Source organism: Epinephelus moara, chromosome 1, assembly GCF_006386435.1.
Source record: "Epinephelus moara isolate mb chromosome 1, YSFRI_EMoa_1.0, whole genome shotgun sequence".
NCBI classification, from domain to species: domain Eukaryota; kingdom Metazoa; phylum Chordata; class Actinopteri; order Perciformes; family Serranidae; genus Epinephelus; species Epinephelus moara.
This window is the reverse complement of record NC_065506.1, coordinates 11,367,616-11,389,208: the sequence shown is the minus strand read 5'-3', so window position 1 is coordinate 11,389,208 and position 21,593 is coordinate 11,367,616. Positions and strand designations below refer to the sequence as shown.

At 38.4% G+C, this 21,593-nt stretch overlaps 2 protein-coding genes across 4 annotated transcripts in view; one reads left to right on the top strand and one right to left on the bottom strand.

Moving 5' to 3' along the window:
- Positions 1 to 11,337, bottom strand: part of abcc12 (ATP-binding cassette, sub-family C (CFTR/MRP), member 12) — a 34,604-nt gene extending 23,267 nt beyond the window's left edge. The window contains exons 1-9 of one of the 3 annotated variants that reach the window (XM_050048132.1): positions 11,142 to 11,337; positions 6,985 to 7,041; positions 6,583 to 6,734; positions 6,272 to 6,418; positions 5,879 to 6,026; positions 4,214 to 4,450; positions 1,987 to 2,160; positions 1,299 to 1,446; positions 39 to 187 (exon numbers count right to left, since the gene is read on the bottom strand). In XM_050048132.1, coding sequence (XP_049904089.1) covers positions 39 to 187; positions 1,299 to 1,446; positions 1,987 to 2,160; positions 4,214 to 4,450; positions 5,879 to 6,026; positions 6,272 to 6,418; positions 6,583 to 6,734; positions 6,985 to 7,035 — 1,206 coding nt within the window. In that variant the 5' untranslated portion in view covers positions 7,036 to 7,041; positions 11,142 to 11,337. The remainder of the gene's footprint in view (positions 1 to 38; positions 188 to 1,298; positions 1,447 to 1,986; positions 2,161 to 4,213; positions 4,451 to 5,878; positions 6,027 to 6,271; positions 6,419 to 6,582; positions 6,735 to 6,984; positions 7,042 to 11,141) is intronic. The other 2 variants (XM_050048153.1, XM_050048143.1) reach the window with 2 other exon arrangements.
- Positions 11,338 to 11,510: 173 nt separating this feature from the next.
- Positions 11,511 to 21,593, top strand: part of LOC126393770 (uncharacterized) — a 14,270-nt gene continuing 4,187 nt past the window's right edge. Inside the window, exons 1-4 of the mRNA XM_050050104.1 lie at positions 11,511 to 11,627; positions 16,970 to 17,104; positions 18,389 to 18,438; positions 21,014 to 21,204. Coding sequence (XP_049906061.1) covers positions 11,574 to 11,627; positions 16,970 to 17,104; positions 18,389 to 18,438; positions 21,014 to 21,204 — 430 coding nt within the window. The 5' untranslated portion in view covers positions 11,511 to 11,573. The remainder of the gene's footprint in view (positions 11,628 to 16,969; positions 17,105 to 18,388; positions 18,439 to 21,013; positions 21,205 to 21,593) is intronic.

The window sequence follows — 21,593 nt, the reverse complement described above, 5'->3', positions numbered from 1 at the left end:
TTGTTGTACTGTATGCACTGCACTGCTGTGGTACTCACATCAGTTGAGTTGAGCTTTAAACCCAACAAAGTGTGTAGAATGAAGGTGAGAACGGTGGCGATGGTGGGGATGATGGTGCTGATGCTGACATTGGCATTCTGAATGTAACTGACCTTCCTCAGCTCTTTCTTCTCAGCTTTCCTTAACTCTATTAGAGGGACAACAACACACATTAAGAGGCTGGGTTTTTTGAGGTTTTTTTTTACTACCTTTACTTCTCCTAGTGTAATCACATGTCAGCCCAGATTTTCCCACTGAGCACCTCCAGTGTAACACCTGGGGAAACATTATTTGCTCAAAAGCACCTAGAAGACACACAAGATATTTAGAAAAAGATCAAATATAATTCCAAAGTATTTAAATGTGTGAACATTAGAGCTGTGTGGAGTCAATTCCAAAAGTTTACACACACACAAAATACATCAGTGCACACATGGACGAGTCCCTTGTCCCGCCTGCTGCAATGGACCATAAATGTTCACAAGAATTACATTATGAATATCAACATAGATGTTTGTGAGCAAGGTGGAGGTGAAGTGGGCTAAATATTTACATTTGTGGATAGGTATAGAGATTTCCAGCACAACTTCCCCTTCCAAGATGCATAGAGAAGGAAAAAAGTCGAAAGAAGTAAAACTCCAGCAAAACATTTCGGCTTGTGGTCTTCATTGCATTTAAATTTGTAGCTCCATCAGAGGTCTCACAAAGCAACAAAAATCAGAGAGGCTGACGGCTGCAGCAATTTATAATGCAGTGGGTTCAACAAGTAGGACAGTGTCTGTAATGTAAAGTGGTAAGATATGAAGCTAAATTATTAGAAGCACACCCCACAGAGCATGGACTGGTGGAGGCAAGGGCACATCAGAGCTCACCCCTAGATACTTGTTGTGCATCCCATAGATGTTCATATAGAAAGGAAGACCCTTCCTATATGGGTGAGGTGGCATGGAGGGTGGAGAGTATGTGGCAGCTGCAGCCTCATCTCCAGCCTTGAAAAGCATGGCAGTGTGTTCACTGAGGTGATTTTTTTTTCATCAAAAAAAAAAATCTGCCACATACTGTTACAACTAAACTACTTCCCCATATGTGTTTCCCATTTCAACCATCTCCAGATTTCTCTAAAGGTACACACAATTTCTTTTCAAATCCCAACTTTTTGGACCATGAAACATGGAAAGCACACGCATCTTTTAAGATTGGCTTTGTGTTTACTCAAAGTGGACAAGACAAAGATAACGTGCAGAAGCCTGAGTTCATACCTTTGATCGTCTTCTCAAAGGATTCTTCCCAGGCGTACATCTTGATGAGTTTGATGCTGCTGAGAATCTCGTTCATTGTGCAAACACGGTTGTCTGTTACTAATATGGCTTTCCATCTGAACATGTTAATGAGCTTGGCCAAGAAAAACTGAAAGCAAAAAAAACCCAAAACATTATTAATATTAGTTATGGAATGGAAAACTAGTAGAAGAAGACCAAACATAATCAATTTAGGGTTTTTCTTGTGGCTGAATCATTTATTGGCTACAAATCATAGCCAATTAAACCACAGAAAAATAAGGTAAGACATAAGAGGATTGATAACCACAATCAAACAAATATTGCCCTTGTAACTACTACAATCTGCAGTTGTGACATGTTTTAAATGAGCTATAGTCATTTCCTAAATTCCACATACCATGGAAAAAACAACACACAAACACAATATAATAAATCTGTAATGATTTAGACCGGTCCACACACTACACATAAATAATGATCTATATGAATGATTCATATTCATTCATGTATTTCTTTTTGACCATATTTGTTTATGACTTTTGATAATTGCAGTACCCCCTCTGACTGTGTTTTGCCCCTATAGGAAAATCTGCCTGTCTTTTATCCTGTTCATGAAAATATGTTTGTTTTCAAACTACTGTAAATGTGCAGTTTCTAATGTACAGACCTGTATGGGGATTAAGATGATATAGGTGGCGACTCCAGTCAGTGCGGTGTAGCCCAAAATGTAACAGGCATAGATAATACACACAATGAAGACCACTGGGCTAGACAGCGTGAAGCTCCCAAATATTACTGCCTCAAATAATCGGTGACCATCGTTGGTCAAAACAGTAATCATCTGGAGGGGAGAGAAGTGGAGAGAAAGAGAAAGGCATTATTTAAGAAGCCCATTATGCAAAAATGTCTCATATAACACACCAGCATACACTGTTATGTCTTTGCTGAAGAAAGGGAAATCGAGGTTCCAAAAAGAAAAAGAAAAAAAAAAACATTAAGAGAGCCATGAGCCCCTTTTCCACCAACATTTCCAGGAACTTTTATTACCAGGAATTTGTTTACCTGGGTAAAATAATTCCTGGTAATCTGTGTGGTTTGCGTTTCCACTGCACCTCAAAGTTCTGAGAAATGTATTTAAATTAGCGTGATGACATAGATGATTTGGCCTGTGCCCTGTATTTGGCTCCGCCAGCTTGGCTGGTTATGTGCTGATGTAGAGAGTTGGGGCTGTTTGTCTCAGCCAGCAGCTAAGTTTAAAAGTATTTTAAGTTAAGTGTCAAACTAAGTTAGTCTACATAGAGACAGCTGTCATTTGAGTTTATTAGTAACAATTCACTATCAGCTGAACTAGCATGCTGTCCTTGTGTAAGACACAATGTTAGTGACAGTGGATGAGAGACTGTGGACAGAGGTATTGGCTTCTTCCTTGCTAAGATTTAATGTCACTTACAGTAACAAGTGTAGCTGCCGTCAACTCAAGTCACTTTTGAGTTATCTTAATTTCGTTACACCATGGCCGCTCAGCTGTTCACCGGTTACCGCACTGCGTCGATGTATGTGTGTGTGTGTGTGTGTGTGTGTGTGTGTGTGGAGGAGTTCAGCGCCTGCACAAAAGAACCGATACCGTTAGCGCTTATCAATACTACAGTCTTTGATAATTTAGCCCCAGGGTTAATTCAGTACCGGGTTTCGGTACCCATCCTCAATCACAACACAAAGCCTATAGAAATGAAATAAAGCTTGCAGCGGCTGCCTGTACCAGGAATTGCGGAAGGCTGCGTGCTCCACCGATCAGTATTCTTCAGCAAACAGCCCCGCCGCTAAAGAATTCCGGGTAATCTGAAAAGTCCTACCCCCCTACTAGGTACTTTTTCCAGGGTAAATCTGGGGTTGAGCGAAATTTTTTTACCCGGGTAATTTCGGTGGAAATGTGCGGAGGTTTTTCAAAAGCCCGGGTAAATGAGAAAAGTTCCTGCAGTGGAAGAGGGGCTATGGATCAACAGAGGAAGGGCAGGGGGCCCACAGAGACTGCGTGTGCATAGGACCCAGAATGTGGTGCTATGCCCCTGCACAAAAAACAAGACCTTCCACCAGGAAATCGGCATTTGGAATCTTGTGAACTTTGAGTCATTTTAAGGCATGTCCTCACCATGTTTCTTCCCCCACAACTTAGCATCTACTAATCACTTTACAATGGAAGAAGTTAAACTTGCAAAGCTACCAGCAACTTAAAAAAGTGGTTCAAACTACTTTGTAAAATGTGATCAAAATGACAATGTACATGTGATTTGATATTATAACAAAATATAATATAAATATAAGTCACATGTCAGCAAAAAATATCAGCCAATTGAGTTTATTGCAAAAAGTGTCCACTTAAACCAAAAAAATAGAATGCCCCACTTTTCATGAGAAGGTGCAGAGAGAGTGAGCTCTGGTTTTGTATGCAGTGTCCATGAGTCAGACACCTGCCTTCAGACTCTAGAGTCCAAGTGGGGGATGCACCATGCAGGATTACTCTAAAACAACATGCAACAACTTCCCTGAACATTTTTTATCATTTAGCTATAATGAATATCTATGAGGTCAAAGAAATATACATTGTATGGATTCAGAGACATTTTAAACAGCAGCATATATATATATATATATATATATATATATATATATATATATATATATATATATATATATATATAAAAATTAATTTCCTTTTATGGCACAAAGTTTTTTATAGTTACGATAAATAACTTCACAAAATACAGGGGAAAAGGTCATTTGAATCACTATGCAAACATGAATGTAGTTCAACGACCAGCAAGCTACTGCAAAATGTAGTGAAACTGCATGTAGTTCACCACCCCCCAACACTGTCTATATAATGTGGTCTTTACCTCTCCCATTGAGATGCCGCTGTGCACCCGCAGAGAGATGACTTTCTGAAAGGCCACCAAGGAGTAGGCACCCTTCATTCTGACTGCAGTGCGCAGGTTCAGTGCCCACATCAACGATATTAGGAAGGCTTTGGAGAACTCTGAGGTGAACAAAGCAAAGGCCAGACTGACACCATAGTATACTGTGGACTTCTCCGGGTCTTCAACATATTTTAGGATCTCATAGACCACAACAGCCTGAGAGGACAGAAAAGATTGAACTTGTAAAGAGCATCAAACATTAAGAAACCAATAAGGCTGGGCAATATATCAATTTTATAGATTAATTACATTGGTTATATGGTATATAATACATGGTAATAAATGTTTAATAAGTGTCTTTTTCTGGTTTTAAAAGCTGCATTACAGTAATGTAATTTTATGAACTTATCAGACTGTTGTAGCTGTTCTATTATTTGCCTTTACCCAATTAGTCATCATATCCACATTACTGGTGATTATTGGTCAAAAATCTCATTGTGTGAACATCTTGTGAAAGCAATATTGGTATGGCAGTATTATGATCAAAAATATCATGACATTAGATTCTATATATCACCCAGCCCTAACAACCATTCATTTTATCAGTCACAAAAGTAGGACATGTAGTGGAGTATTTTTACAATGTTATACTTTACTTGTAGTTATACTTAAAGGGACAGTCCAACCCAAAACTAAAAATACATATTTTTCCTCTTACCTGTAGTGCTATTTATCAAATCTATATTGTTTTATAGTGAGTTGCAGAATGTTGGAGATGTCTGCTTTCTCTGGAATACCATGGAACTCGATGACACTCAGGTTTTGGTGCTCAAAGCGCCAAAAAATATATATATTTGAAAACTCAATGCCATCTGTATCACAAAGAAGAAGGAAGCGTGCAACTACTGCTAGCTCATCTGGCACCACTGAGCTTTCTAACATTACAGCTCAGTTGAGGAGGACGTCATTAATGTTTACATCTTGTGCTGTGACAAGCAGGAGCCTCTCATTCATAAGTAGATGCATGCTTCCTTCTGCATGGTGATATGGCTGGCAGGTGTAGTTTGGTATTCAAAGTTCAATTAACATGCACATTCTCACTGTTTTTTTTTTGTGGTGTTGGGAGTTAATCCCCTTGGACTTGTACTTTTAAAGAAAAGATGACTCCTGCACTCACTTTTACTCTGCTTTATTTATTCGTCAACGTTTCAGTCAAAGTTTTTGGTACAAAGAAAATAGCTCCTGCATGAAACTGCACAACAAGGTTTGTGTATTATCTTGAGAAACAGGGTCACGATTTCTGGAAAAAGACATTGTTGTTATGTTTTCAAATGCATTTTTGGTGCTTTGTGTGCGTTGTCTAGTTTAATTATATTCGAGAGAAGACGTACATGTCTACAGCCAATATCTCCAACACTCAACAACTCACATCAAAACAATCTAGACTGATAAATAGCACTACAGGTAAGAGGAAAATTTATATTTTGGATTTTGGGGTGAACTGTCCCTTTAAGAAAAAGATATGAATACTTCTTCTACTGCACTTACAATGAATGTGATATTGGGAATAACTTCAGGGAAGGCCACTGGATGTGGCCAATAGGGGGAGCACAGGTACTTTTTATTGTAATCAAACACAATTACCGGGCCTATAAAAATTGACGCCATGGCAAAGACACCAACAAAGGTAGACAAAATCAGTCTGGTTCTTTGAAAGCGAAGGATCACTCGAAGCAGAGAGGCCTTCTCCAGGCCCACCTTTGCCACTTCTTCCTCCCAGAGCCTGAGGAGCCTGTACACAATGCATGAAATCAGCCATGTCAATGTATCACTGAGGTTAACCATTAACACTCATGAAATGCACAACACACAGTCACTGTTGTTTAATTTCCTAGCATTTTCATGATTCCTTGCAGATATGAGTTTTACCAACTAGGTATGTCATGCGTCATGTCTAAAATTTCCTGTACTGTACACACATCAAAGGACTTTAGAGAAATGTGGGGCCACCATGAATGAGCAAAAAGAGAGTCAGACCTTTCTCCGCTTGTTTCGGCCACATCCAAAGGAGACAGTGTGAGAGAGCTGATGTCCAACCTATTCCTGAACATGGCCCACATTGTAGAGGTCATCCAGGTAAAGGTCGCAAAGGACAGGAAGCCTGCATTGTCCAGAGGGTGGGATCTAGACATGAAAACATCAATATGCAGTGAGTGAAAATACAGAGTAGCCACAGCCAATAGAACTAGTGATAAACAGAATTAGTCTGTAACCAAGTTACATTAAAATTTTTCATTAAATTGTACAGTGCATCAAAACAGACAAAGAAAGTCATCTGTGACACTGACTGGGGTGAGGACCAGCGGAAGGGTTTGAGGATCTGAAGGCTCTGGTTGTATTTTCTGAAAAGGGAAGGGTTGGCTGCATTGCTGTTGTCCACATTTGTATGTTCTGGACTGGAGGTCGCAGATTCAGATCTCTTTCGGAAAGCATCTTCTATCTTAAGGATCAGTGAAAGAATCAAGTGAAAACAGAGGTCATAGGGACAGAAAGACAGAGAAAGAGAGAGAGAGAGAAACTTTACACAATATTCAAGCTAAAGAGCCTCAAAACACTGATCAAACAAATCTGCAACAAAAACACAGGATGCAGGAGAAACAATGGGAGAGCAAAAGATCTCAGTCAGTGAAAGCAACATGTGAAGAGGCCAGGGGTGTTAGGGTGGAAGCTGCTGTTTGTTCTGTACTTACAAAAAAGACTCCTTGAGTATTGTTCCTCTCCGGTGAATAGTTGCTCCTCATTTTGCCCTGTAATGAGGGGCAGCAAGCATGTTAGGTCACTTTTTTATGAGCCAACAAGAGATTTCAAGTAGAAACTGCCTGAAGCCCAATTAACCAGGGACCGGTTGTACAAAACACCTTAAGTTTTATCCTTAAGTATAACAATTAAGGCTGAATTTCTCCTTAGCTGATGGACTTACAAAGTTGCACAGAATCCCTTGAAAGATTTCCTTTGTTAAGGGAAAACACATTTAATGCATTGAAAGAGATTTTACAGTGGTAAAAGTTTCCATGGAGATTGTTTGCTTAAACTCATGCTTGTGATGCCTGTTGTTGTCTCACAAAGTTGGCTTAGAGTTAGATAATGAAAAAATGGCAGAAGAAAAGAAGACAAGGAAAACATGCTGGTCAGAAGAGGAAAAGATTATACTTCTGGAGGAATACAATCATAGAGAGCACATAATGCACAATAAATTGTATCCCCAAATACCAGAAGACAGAAAACAACTGTAGGAAGAATTGCAATGAAAATTACTTAAGTCAAATCTATAGTGTAAAATCGAAAGCGTATCCGTTGGGTTCTCCTGGTCACAGGACACTCCTATTGGGGTGTATAAGTTCTAAATTCAGTCATGTTGCAGTTGAGACAGAGAGGTAGCTTGAGGGTTGTTGTTTTTTTTTGTTTTTTTTACATTGCTTTGGGTCTTAAGGCATTTTGTGCAACAGTCTAGGGATTCCTTAAGTATAAGACCAAGACAGGGAGAAAACCATAAAAACTTTTGAAGTCAACATTTTAAGGAAATATTATGTGTTTAGTGCAACCAATTTTATATAAACTTAAAACAGCATCTAGCTGAAGGCTGTGAGCATCTCTCATTCTGCTATATAGCATGTGTAATGTCATTATGATGAGTTTGAAGCTTCATATCACATCACAACACAATGAACATGTCATCAGAAGAGTTGCTGTAAGCATTCAGGTTGTTTTAGGATGTGTTACTGTACACATATAATATGATATGACAAGTAACAAGGCATTCAGTGTTGACAGATTCAGTTTAAAGCCCAAGTTTAAAGCCCAATCATAAAAACCCATAAGAACCAACCGAGAAACATACGTTTGATGGAAAGCCATGTAAAACCGTAAAACCATAACAGTACATATATGCAATAAAAACACATCATAAGCATGCAAAGCTTTATATCCACATCAAATAACCAAAGATAAAATATTAGATAACAGGCTATTTTAACCCACAAATGCCACCCAAGAATGCAGACAACCAAATATACAAAGTGCAAAATGCACCTCTGGTATCTAAGCACCACCACAACGAAAGAGATCAAATACTGCCATGAAATGTGAGCAGAAACCCCAACCAAAATCCAACCTATTGAAGAACTATAAGAGGATATATGGAGGATGTAGATATAAATACAAACAAAGGTGGGCTCACTGTAGCTCCCTTAAGGGCAATTTATCAGCAAATCCACAAGTGATGTTTTGAACTGTTGCTCTACATACAAAGACGCCATCTTGAAATACCAACACTCTGTCTTATGTATTTGTGTTTAATATAACTTGTGGTTATCAATAGGTTTGTTTACTGGGATCATCACATGACCGTCATATGAAAATTGCACTTAAAGGAATAGTACGGATTTTTTGAAGTGGGATTGTATGGGGCTCATATTAGAGAAGCAGCAGGAGTCTGACATGGAGGGTGGCTTTAGGTGGCTAAAATATGTAATACTTTGCTGAGCTGCCATGTTGGACTCCAGCCTGCTTCTCCAAACTGGGGGCGTGCCAACTGACATCTATTGTATGTAATAAACTGGCTATGGATAGTTACTTCATACAACCCCACTTCAAAAAATCTGAACTATCCCTTTAATGGAGCTACAGTGTGCTGACCTTTGATTATGTTTTTGGATTTGAGCGGCCACTACGCATTGGATAAAGATATAAATGGAACCAATGTCAGTGACGATGACATCAAGGTGTAGGTCCTTCCTTAACCTTGATGATCAATCATGTCAATCAAATAGTTCTCAAATTAACTGAATCAATATTATAGAAGAGTGGAAACTAACAAAGTTACATTACTTCATTTTTTTAACCTGTTTTTTTTAGCATAAAATGACAGCTTTTTTTGGTACTACTGTTTTCACGCTACTTTTGAAACTCTGCCAAATGTCAACAAAAGCAGCCCAAATTTCATCTATCAGCCCAAATACTATTTGGGCTGATTTGTCCCCACCCAACATAACCAAAAGTTGCCCAACTGGGCAGAAACCTGCCCAATATGGCATCACTGAAGGCGTCACAAATTTGATAATGATTTGAAAAAATAGTTTATTCATTCATTCATTCATTCATCTTCTAACCGCTTCATCCTCTTGAGGGTCGCAGGGGGGCTGGAGCCTATCCCAGCTGACATCGGGCGAGAGGCAGGGTACACCCTGGACAGGTCGCCAGACTAAATAGTTTACTTGGTAAATATCACAAATGACCCATATTGCATCAACACTTAAAGAGTCTTACTAACAACATGGTGCTATCAGAAAGTAAGAGTGTACTAACATTAGTAAGGCTCAGACAGAGGTGTAGGAATCTTTCTGAACAGTGGTGTATGTCATAGAGTAAATGAAACACAGCCTTATTAAAATATATTCTGAGTGTTTATACTGGGTCTGCAGGACCTCTGTATACCACAACATTTGATACCACCTGAAATTACCATGTCAATGACTTACAGTTACCTCTATCTGCCTCTGACCTCCATTCATATTCTGTCAAAGCTCCTACAGCCAAATGAAATGCACATCCATAAAGACAAGTCCCTGTGCCCCTCAATAATGCATAGTAAATACACAAAGAGTTGAAAAAGCAATGTATTAATATGTATTTTAGTATATTGGATCACCTGTAACACCTGTATGTGTTATATTTTATGAGGATACATTTACATATGTGGAAGACCTCAAAGACCACCAACTGCTAAACCAACACAAAACCACAACCAACAGCGAATCTAAGGAGTTCACTCCTGCAGCACAAAAGATGCAACACAGAGGGGAAAAACAATATATTAGTTAGTTAGTTAGTTATTCAATTGAGTTAAATCAGACCCAACATAATTACATATTTGAGCTAAATCATAAAACAATTAAATATACTTAATGCACACAGCTATTCAAAAAACTGGGATAATCTGTTACATTGATGATTTTCTTCTTTCCTTCCATAACAAAACTTTGGAATTATCACAACGGTATGATTTAGACATCAAATGAATTGAATTTGTTTTCCAGTTGAGCAAAGAGTAAGTGACCCTAGATCATTCTTGGGCTCTAAAAATTTTTGGGGGAACATTTTCCCTCTGCAGTCCACTCAGTGGTTAGATTGGATAGGTTTAAACTGTGATTTGTTAGTCTATAGTATGTTCAGCTGATATTCCCTTATTAAATTCCAACATGACTAACCCTAGACTAACCTGTTCTCTATTGTGAGGACTGAAGAATAGTTTTGCTACAGTAACACCTTGCCTGTTATTTCAAATTTGTCATAGGCATTATTGTGCACTTGACACCAAAACAGGAAGCTGTTCATTTTAAATCTGCACACAATTTGATGCTAAGATTCCAAATAATTTTACCAATGGCTGATTTCTTCTATTCTTATTAGACTGTAGCTCAGAGGGATCTTTGTCCCTTTCTGCCTTTACAATTTCCAGTCTGGTCGAGCCATTTACAAAACAAACCCTTCATACAAAACAGCATCTAATTGTAAGAAGGACTTTCTACAACCTGAAAGTATGATAGACCATTCAAACATACAGAGCAGTCCTCTCACACATCACACTGGACGCAATCAAGCTTTTGTGGCAAGATTCCAAGCTACTGAATGGCAACATATGTTAATAAAGAACCTGCTCAAAATAAGCTAAACTCAGAATAAACAACAACAAACAACATCCAGCACTAGATCTTAAACAAAATAACATAACCAAAGCCTAAACTGATAGAACTGAGCTAAAATACAAAGACTGAAAAAACTGAACAACCAACACTGATCAAAACTCATTTAATGTTGAGTGAAGTAAAGTAGTGACATGAAACAATACCTCTGTGTAGAGGACGAGGAAGACTCACTGCGGCTTGTTGACACTGAATCCAAAGCCAACTGGAGCAATATCACATAACCCACCTTTATGAAGATAAAAGGTTGGTGTGTTCAGAGGTAAACTTCTCTCCTGACTCCTCTGAGGGCAACAGTGTGGTCAACCTGCCAAAACCAATCAGATGAGACGGAATGTCAATGATTGTTCCTGGCAAGGACAGTGTGCTGCTCCAGGATATTAACTGACTGAGAGGAGGGACAACATGACTGTGTTAGGAGGGCAACGGTCATAAACACCCAATGAATGCAGAATGTTGAATTCCTCCCAAAACCTAAATCTGTCCAGTATGTTAAAATGACAAGTAGGATTTTGGAGACGAGTCAGGCCAAGCTCTCAGACATTTCTAACAGGCAGATTCTTAGAAGGGTTACAGCTATGGTGGACTGTCAGGACCATCCCCTGAATTCTTGTACATGTGTACCCTGTTTGGTAAGAACTGTCAACAATGGTCATTGATGGGGTATTTTGTATTCTCCTTTAATGTTTTTATGTTAACCCTGACTCCTCTAGGGCAGGGGTCAGCAACCTTTACTACCAGAAGAGCCATTTTTGGTCCAAAAAAATTGATTCTGTCTGGAGCTGCAAAACATATTTGAGCTTCTAATGAAGGTAACATGGCCTTGTTAAGTCTAAACTAGCTTATCAACATTACTCTTTCTGGATTTGGAATCTACAGCTAGCTTTGCTACGGAGACTCAAGACAAGCCACTGCACATGATGTTCAGAAAATTCAGAGAAAAGGTGCCAGGCCGTTGACATAGTTGTGACTCAAGTTTCAGTTGACAAAATGTCAAACATTTTTTAAATGTGTTGTAGGCCTATAGGTTACATATTTTTACAACTGGATAATGTAAGAATCACATTAGGCCTTCAAGAATGACAAATGAAAATCAAAATGTAAAAAAAATAACTTTGATTAATTTCAATGTAGCTGAATTTTTGGTCAAAGACATAGGGGGGAGTCGGAGAGAGGTTAAAGAGCCACATGTGGCTCTGAAGCCACAGGTTGCCTACCACTGCCCTAAAAGGACAATAGCACACAGGTTCTGACTCTGAAATAGCTGTGCGTGTAAATGTTTGACCCTGCAGTCAAACCACTGTGGTGTAAGTCAACTATTTAGGGCTTCAACTAACAATTATTTGTTAATTTACTGATTCATGTCTGGATCAATCAATTAACTGTTGGGTCTATGGAATGTTAGCAACTAACATAATAAACAAATAAGATCTTAAATATGTTATATCTAGCTATATCAAAATAATTTGGCCATTCGTTTATTGTCAGTCAACAAATCAATTAATTCGTCGTGTCAGCTCGACTATTGTTCTGCACCTGTAGACAATGTGTTTACAGAGTTTGGTGAGGCATGTATTGGAATTTTTGATATAAGTTAGGTTGCTTGTTTTGTGTATTGTTGAATACTTTACTTGGGTCCGTTCTTTTCTCAATGAATGCAATGGCAAAATGCAAAATGTCTCATGTCCACTCAATATCAACACATATTATTAGCCTGTTCTGTCCTCTAGTGGCTTGAATCCCTCATAACACTGAACTTGTTAACACTTTGCTAATTTAACAGACAATCATACCCACTGATTTATAGGTATTGGAATGATTAGAGGTGACATTTAGGTCCAGCAGTAACAAGCCTACAGCACAATTAATTTACAGACAGCACTAAAATAGTCATGTTTATTTGAAAATAAGAGTGAAATTGACACATTCTGTTTTGTTTATTGCTAGACTCTTTTAGATTCTCCTTTTGAGAAGTCTGTCTCCCTATTTTGGGTTGCTTTGCAGTGCAGGCAGTTGCTGTCAATGCCCGAACAGCAACTTTCTCTTCAGGATATTCTACCACTGAATCAGGCTTTCACCATCTGAAGGCCTTTGTAGAACAGCCAACAGGAACAGCCCCTCCCTGAAATGACCTCTGATTTGTCTCTGATCATGGGTTACATTTTCTAAAGTCTGAGATCAGAGCCAAGGGGAGGTACAGAAGGCTAGTGTTCTCTCATTCAATTTAATTTACAATATGCTCAGCGTTTATTATGGGATTTTTGCCCAATAATTCCAAAATTAAACAGCTTACCTCAAGTTATGAAAAATTACAAATAATGAATTTTGAAAGTTTTAATCTGACAGACTGTCTTCTGAATACCAGACAGAGTGCAGCATTTAAAGCACACACTGCTGAGAGTGCAAATATAATTTTGAAGATTTACAATTTTGAATGTGTCTTGATCTTTGAATTAAAAAAAATAGGCCCATTATCATTGTTATTATTCATAATAATATTATGCACTGATTGCTTCACATGAAAATACATACATACAGACATAACAGACATAGAACAGACAAGGCAACTGGAAAACTATAAATCATGAAATCAAGATTTTAAAGAGTTGTAGCAGCGTGAAGCGTGTGCGTTCCCACCAAAAGTCATGAGCGTCATAAGCAGCCAGCAGCCATTAATTTTCAATGAACACTCGCGACGAAGAGCGTCACTCGCGTCGGCTGCAGCGAGCGACCACGAGCAGCACGATGCCAGCGACCTGAGCGTCAAGCTGAAGTTGAGAGAAGCTCAACTTTATGCAAATGAGCAGCGCCGCCGCCGAAGCAGCAGCGAGCAGCAGCCCGTTGCAGACCGTGAATATTCTCAAGGCGGGACAGTGAAAGAAAGAAAGAAAGAAAGAAAGAAAGAAAGAAAGAGATCTTCTGCAGTGCAGCTTGAAAGCCCTTGGCAGCCATCTGCAAGCCCTGCCAGAGCTGCCAGGCAGCGCGATGCCAGCGACCAGAGCAACCGCTGGTGCTCATGACACTTTTGGTGTGAATGCACAGTATAGAAAGCAAAAACGTAAAAATTTTCAGACCTGTATCAGGAAAGTCAGGGCTAGTTAAAGGCTAAAATGAACTGTATATGTTTTAGCTTTCTTTTACAAATATCTAACGAGCTAGCTTCCCTGATATCTATAGGTGTGTTCCCTAGCTTTGGGGCTGCATCCCGAATCTTCGTCCAGCTGTTGCTGGATCAATGCTAAAATCTTCTCCATTCTGTTGAATTCTAATGCTTCATTTCCACTGCATGGTTTGGCTCAACTCCACTCTACTTGACTCATTTTTGGTACCAGGTGTTTTTCTTCATTTTGCTTCTCATTGTAGATGGGACTTTAAGCTGACCATCGCTGCATGAAACTGTCGTGACATCATCTTCAACGTCACACAGTGCACATTGCTTCATCCAGTAATTTTAAAAATGCAGTTGCTGTTGATGGTATCTTGGCTATTTAAAAATGTGGGTTTGTTTCTCATGTCCCATGAGTTATAATTCTCTCTGACCAATCCGTGGTGTTTTAACTCCACCTTGTAGTACTGGCTTGGCTCATTTGGAACCTACTGAGGTGGTACCAAAAAAAGAACCAGGTTCTACCCACAACTTTTGCCAATGGAAAACAAACAAAAAAAATGTTGGTACCATGCTGTTGAAATGAAACTTATGCTGCTTTTATTGATGCCGGAAATTTAAATACATACGTTTATTTATATATTCATACCATATATACATGCATGGAGGTTGCAGATAAAAAGCAGTCTCTTTGATATTCCTTTTTTATTGCTAGTTGTTAAAACACGTGAAAATGTTTCTTGCGGATGATGCTGTGTCTGAGAGGCTCAGTGCCATAATTTGGCTTTTCTGATTCCTTGGAAAGCTGCAGGTTTTGCCATTGCGTCAGGTATTAGGAGTATCCATTACAGGTGTCTGAGGCACTGCACTGCCGTCATGCTGGTCTGTGTTCATCAGCAGGGATTTGTGGTACGTCTCTGCGTAGACAGTACTCTGCCTTGTGGTATCAGTCTAATCCACCTCTGTGGTAGTGCCACAGAGATGATGTTATGGTGTCTCTGTTATGTGTTGGTTATGTCTGTATTTGGTAGGGAGTGCTCTAACTACTATGAAGCCACTGGTTTCACTACCTTTAACAATTATTCCTATAAAAACTATTTCAAAAAGTAAAACTTTGAGTCACTTCCATTTACAACTATAATGTGTTATGAGGGCATTTATAGTGAATTATAATGCTTTTGTGTCAAGTGCTCTTGACTAGTTATAAACTAGAGGTTGACTGACAGGGGTTATAATGCATTGTGAATACCTGTGCTCACCTATACACACCTCAACAATCAACTGTAGTAAGGTCTCATAGTATGCTATAATAGTCCATGCAGTATCACAAGTTTTCATTGTATGTGTAAAGTAAGGTGAAGTAGCCTACTTGTTGCCTCTATAATAATGCATGCTTCTTCATAACATTTCATCATTGATGTTAAGTGTGATGCATTTTCATGTGTTTAAAAGAATCTGTGCTGCCTCATATCTATTAGGTAATATATTCTATTATACACCGGAATACTTTGATAAAGACTTTGAAAAGACTAAAGTTTGAGATCCTCTCATTCTTAAAGACAATGGGTCTCATTCATGAAACGTAAGCAGAAGGAATTTGTGTGTAAAGTGTTCGCAGACGGAAATTTACATGCATGTCCGCGTTCATCCATATTTAAATAGCTCCGATCTTTTCGTAGCTACTAACAAAATCTACTCCTGCTCCTGACCACTCGTAGTGCTTGTGTAAATGTAGTAAAGCACATAAATATTGCTCGTCACTATTGGAAATTACAATTTTAATTCGTATTGCGCTCTGTTATGTACACAATACACAGATGCCTTTGAAACACGTAATCTAAACATGACAAAATATTAAAAATATAACACATTTAGTTAAATTAGTTGGCAATTAGCAGGTGTAAGATCCAAATTAGGTTCATGATTGTGAATTATCTATGTAAATCGACTCAATAGATTACACGTTCTTTCTACATGTTGAATGATGATAATAAAAATATGCTTAAGGACAGCCGGATCACAGCCTCTGTGGCCTCGGTGCCTGGGTTCAGCAGGGGCAGCAGGTGGTGGAGCCACAAAGGAGCACGCGCCAGTTGAAAGAATTATTTGAGACAACATTTTTTTTTGTGTGTGTGGCTTTTTGATCATTTGAATGAATAAATCTGATTTGAAAAATATTTANCAATCTGCTTGGCAGCGCAGTTAGTGGAGCATTTCACCCTCTGCGCGTGCTTTGTGAATTAGACGGTATCTGTTTGCTACATTTTTACCGGTTTAGCGGCCGCAAAAGCCACGCAATCCTTTTGTGAATTCAGCCCTGAGTTCCCGCGGTGTTCCTGAATCCGGAGTAGGTTTTTAGTAGCGTAGGCTTTTATGTGCAAATCTACACACAGATTTACTCACTTTTCATGAATGAGACCCCTTGTGTCATGAGTCAGAGAGTAGCCTATTTTGTTACAGAAGCAAATTTTTGCAAAAACTGGGGCTCTTGCAGAGTCGAGATATGCAAGATTGTTAGCTTCAAAAAGAAAAAAAAGTGGACAGAAATTGCTGCAGCCCTCAAAATCATATTTACTAGTGTTGCCAACACCTCCGTTAGGAAGGTAGCTATTGGCTGTCCTAAAAGTCGCTAAATGATATCATCACCAAATTTGTACTGTCAATGTGCATGTAATTGTAATGGGTGTGTAGGAGAGAGGAATAACGTCGTGGAAGAGACAAAAAGTGAGGAAAAAAACACCCTGAGTATGTTTATAACTATAAATTAGCCTAAGTTTCTTACGTCGATTGCAGTGATGTATTTTAGACAAAGAAAATTTGACATTTACATCAGCCAGTGATGGCTTCGCGCCTGTGTGTCATTTGCAGTCTGGATGTGGAGGGGTGAACATCTCTTGCTCTGATTGCAGCTGGGAGGGACTGCTGTGCGAGGACTGGGCTGTCTGTGAGTGCTTTGGGACGAGGGGAGGGGTCCATGGCAGCACCCGCTGCTCATTGAGAAGAGTAAGAACCATAGGTGCTTTCACATTAGAGATGATCTCATCATGATGGAATTATGACCTCCTTATGATGTCATTATGGAATAATGATCTCATCGTGATGTCATGATGGAATTATGATCTCATTATGATGTCATGATGGAATTATGATCTCATTGTGATGTCATGATGGAATTATGACCTCAATATGATGTCAATATGATGTCATTATGGAATTATGACCTCATTATGATGTCATTATGGAATAATGATCTCATCATGATGTCATAACGGAATTATGATCTCATTATGATGTCATGATCGAATTTATGATCTCATTATGATGTCATTATGGAATAATGATCTCATCATGATGTCAAAATGGAATAAGGATCTTAATTCGACATCATAATCATGCCATAATGAGGACAACTCAGAAATGTCAGGATCTCAAAATGATGGCATCTGGGTCTCACAGTGAAGACATCAGGATCACATAATGGCGCACGGGTCAGTGATGAGGTCAAATTGGATTTTGGAACAAACTTTGCTGTCATAATGGAAAAGGAAATAATTATGATGGAATTATGATCATTATGAATTATGATCTTATTATGATGTCATAATGGAATTTATGATGTCATTATGATGTCATAATGGAATAATGATCTTATTATGATGTCATGATGGAATTATGACCTCATTATGATGCCATTATGGAATAATGATCTCATTATTATGTCATAATGGAATTATGACCTCATTATGATGTCATAATGTAAATGTGATCTTATTAGGATGTCATGATAGAATTATGACCTCATTATGATGTCATTTATGGAATTTATGATGTCATTAGGATGTCATAATGGAATAATGATCTCATTATGATTCCATAATGGAATGTGTAAGTAATCATGACTGCGTAATGGGATAAGGATCTTAATTCGACGTCACAATCATGCCATAATGAGAACAACTCAGAAATGTCGGGGTCCCAGAATGATGTCATCTGGGTCTCACAGTGAAGACATCAGGATCACATAATGGTGCACGGGTCTCAATAATGACGTCAAATTGGATTTTGGAACAAACTATGCCATCATAATGGAAAAGAAACTAATTATGATGTCATAATGGAAATATGATCTCATTATGACATCAAGTAATGCAATTTGCTTTAGCTCTGGTTGTTTTGACATAGACCGTTGACGGTAATAAGTCACTTACATTTTTGTGTTATTTTTTTCCTTTTCATTTTCTTGTCTCTTATTGTTGAGATTGTATGATGTTTGTCTTTTTTTGTCAGGGATTGAAACCTGGGCTAATAAACAACCAGCTCATGGAAGGAGGAATCAGGTGAGGTAGTGAGCTACTTTTACTGTAATTACTACTTCATACAGACACACACATATGTATATATATATACTGTATATATATATATAAAATGTATGTGTGTATAATATACATACATACATACATACATACAGTGCAATTTTTCCTACATATTTACCTGTGTCACTGCATGATGGGATGCCTAACACTATTACTGTCTTTTACAGAAGTACACTCTACCAAGTCCACCATTACAGCCACATCTTTATCCAAAAGAGGGATAATGCCAGATTGCCTGAACAATTCTTTGTCTCTGATAGAGCCAGAATACAATGAGGAAACAAAAGTAACAGCACCATGTGGTGATACACCTATCATTCCTTTCAGGGTAGTGTGGGATTTATACTGTGAAAACATCTCACTCTATAAGAGTAAAGATGAAGGCATCTGACATCTCATCTCTGTGCAGTCAATAACGACATGGGTGTCAGAGTACTTGCTGAACACACTCGGCATTGTGGTTCTAATTGCTTCAGGAGACAGTTACAGGAACAGTTCATCAATCAGTGGAAGGCATCGGCTCTGGTGTGGGAGGCAGGGGGGACAAGTCTTAGTGGTAATAACGATAATCACTGCCTGATCATCATGAATGTATGTACAGTGGGGTCCAAAAGTCTGAGACCACCACTTTGTGTTTTAATTAGACTGAATTATATAGTGGTGTTCTCTTGGGTGCTGATTTATCAGAGATCTGTTTTTAAAAACAAAATGATGTAGTATGAACTGTGCCTACCAGTCAACGAGGTGGATCAGCGGCCTTGTCAGGAGCTGCTGTTGTGCTAGAAGTGAATGACGTACCAACACGCACGATTCTCCTCGCTGCAGGTTCAATCTGTCTCCAAAATGCCTGTAGATGGCAGTAGCTGGCAAATCTAAAAGAGTGAAACCAAAATATTATTACCTTTAAACCAAAGCATAACCCGTTATTGGGTAGGTACACTGGCCTAAATGTTTTGCTCCTGTTAGAATGAATTTCTACATAGACTGAACAGATTGACTGAGGAGAGGTTTTAATCATGTTTTGCCCCATATTCTTGTTTTTAATAACTTGATGGCTGCCTTTTTATTTTATGTTTGTAGCTGTATGTGTTAATGTTAATCTTATCTTGCTTTTATTCATTCACTTTATATGGTCCTGTGTCCACATAAAACAGTTGCTCTCATTGGTCATCCCTGTAAAAATAAAGGTTAATTAATGAATTAATGAATGAACACAATCTAGGTCTGCAACAAAATCATAACCACAGCGGTATGAAAGCTGATTATCACATGACATAATACGTATGGCAAGCCGTTTTAACATTTAATTGCTAAGGTTGACTATCCGGAATTACCATTATAAATATCAACAACATCATTTTGACTAGTCGTAATGTCATTGTGACTAGTATGCATTTTAATTGAAGATATCTATGATGTCATTCTGACTAGTCAAAACTACAGTTACAGATATCTGTAATTCAATTTTGACTAGTAAGATTCAAACTATTTTTGCCATTCATGTGTATGGGGTTTGTCATTGTAGATATCTCCAATGTAGTTGCGGATATCTGCAATGCTTATTGAGGATATCCGCAACTGAATTGGAGATATCTGTAATTCAGTTGCGGATATCTACAACGTCATTTTGACTAGTCATAATTCAAGTTCAAGATATCTACAACGTCATTCTGACTATCTGAAACTTAATTCAAGAAATCTGGAAAGGACCATGTAGATATCTTCAATTGATGATAATTAAAGATATCTTGAACTATGTTGCAGATATCAGTAATGAATATCCAGTCTAGCTATTAAATGTTAAAACGGCTTGCCATAAACCCCATACACATTAATGGCAAAAGTAGTTTGAATCTTACTAGTCAAAACTACAGTTACAGATATCTGAAATTAGAGTTTTGACTAGTCAAAATCTAATTACAGATATCTGTAACTGTAGTTTTGACTAGTCAGAATGACGTTATAGATATCTTCAATTAAAATTCATACTAGTCACAATGACATTACGACTAGTCAAAATGGTGTTGTTGATATCTATAATGGTAATTCCGGATAGTCAAACTTAGCGATTAAATGTTAAAACGGGTTGCCATGTTATTATCGAGGACTAAAAGTGCCAAAATTAAATAAATAAATACACCATTAAATAATTACTTTAATGTGTCATTGATTAATTAAAATTGGAATTAAATACATAAATGTGTTATTAAATGTGTCATTAATTCATTAAAATACCAATTCATTTTATATAAAATAACATATATAATTATTTCACTATTTAATTAAGTATTTCATGGTCCTGTGTTGCAGTGCTTCATGAATTTATTTTATCTGTCAAACTCGCCCATCAAAGTCAGTGGGCGGATGCTAACATCTGATTGGTTACCCTGCACATCAAGTCAAGGCAGATCGATTCCAGATAATGGATTGATGCAGAACTAGTGAACATATTCCAATACACTGGGTGGCGCTATTCACCTCTACCTTGGTTTGAATACGCTATTAAACAAAACTTTATTTACAACTGCTAAAAATCAAGGGGAAGACTCGGCCCTGCTGGCCCCAATGCTGAGACAGCGTGCCAGGTGCAGGACAAAATGTCGAAAACCTGCCTGGAGCTGCTGAGAGAAGCAGCGAATTTGATTGAGGAAGCTCTGAGCAGAACTCCTCCGGCTCCGGCGGCTCAGTCACAGCAGATACCTGCCGCTCCATCACGTACACCTGTCCAAGGTAAGCTAAGTAATTTAATGTTAGCCAGGTGTGCTACTAATCAGTGACTCGGGACACAGGTTTGGGTTGTTTTAGAAAAGAATTTGGAGTTGGGTCGAAAATGTATTTGTATGCAGTAGGCTCGTTATGCTTCGTGTGTCATACGTTCATTGTTAATGGTGGGAGCATAAAACTAGTTCACTAATCGGTAAAATAGTGTTAGCTGGCAGCAACATCCCAGGATAGAAGTTTAAGCTGTTTTAGCTGACTGGGGACCATTGACATAGATATATATACGTAGATGCCGCATTCAACGGTGCTCCTCATTGGAGCGATACGTCAACGCAGCCGCCATCTTGCCCAGGTGGAGCCGCGCTGCCTAATGCATGTATGTCTATTGAGGCAGGAGA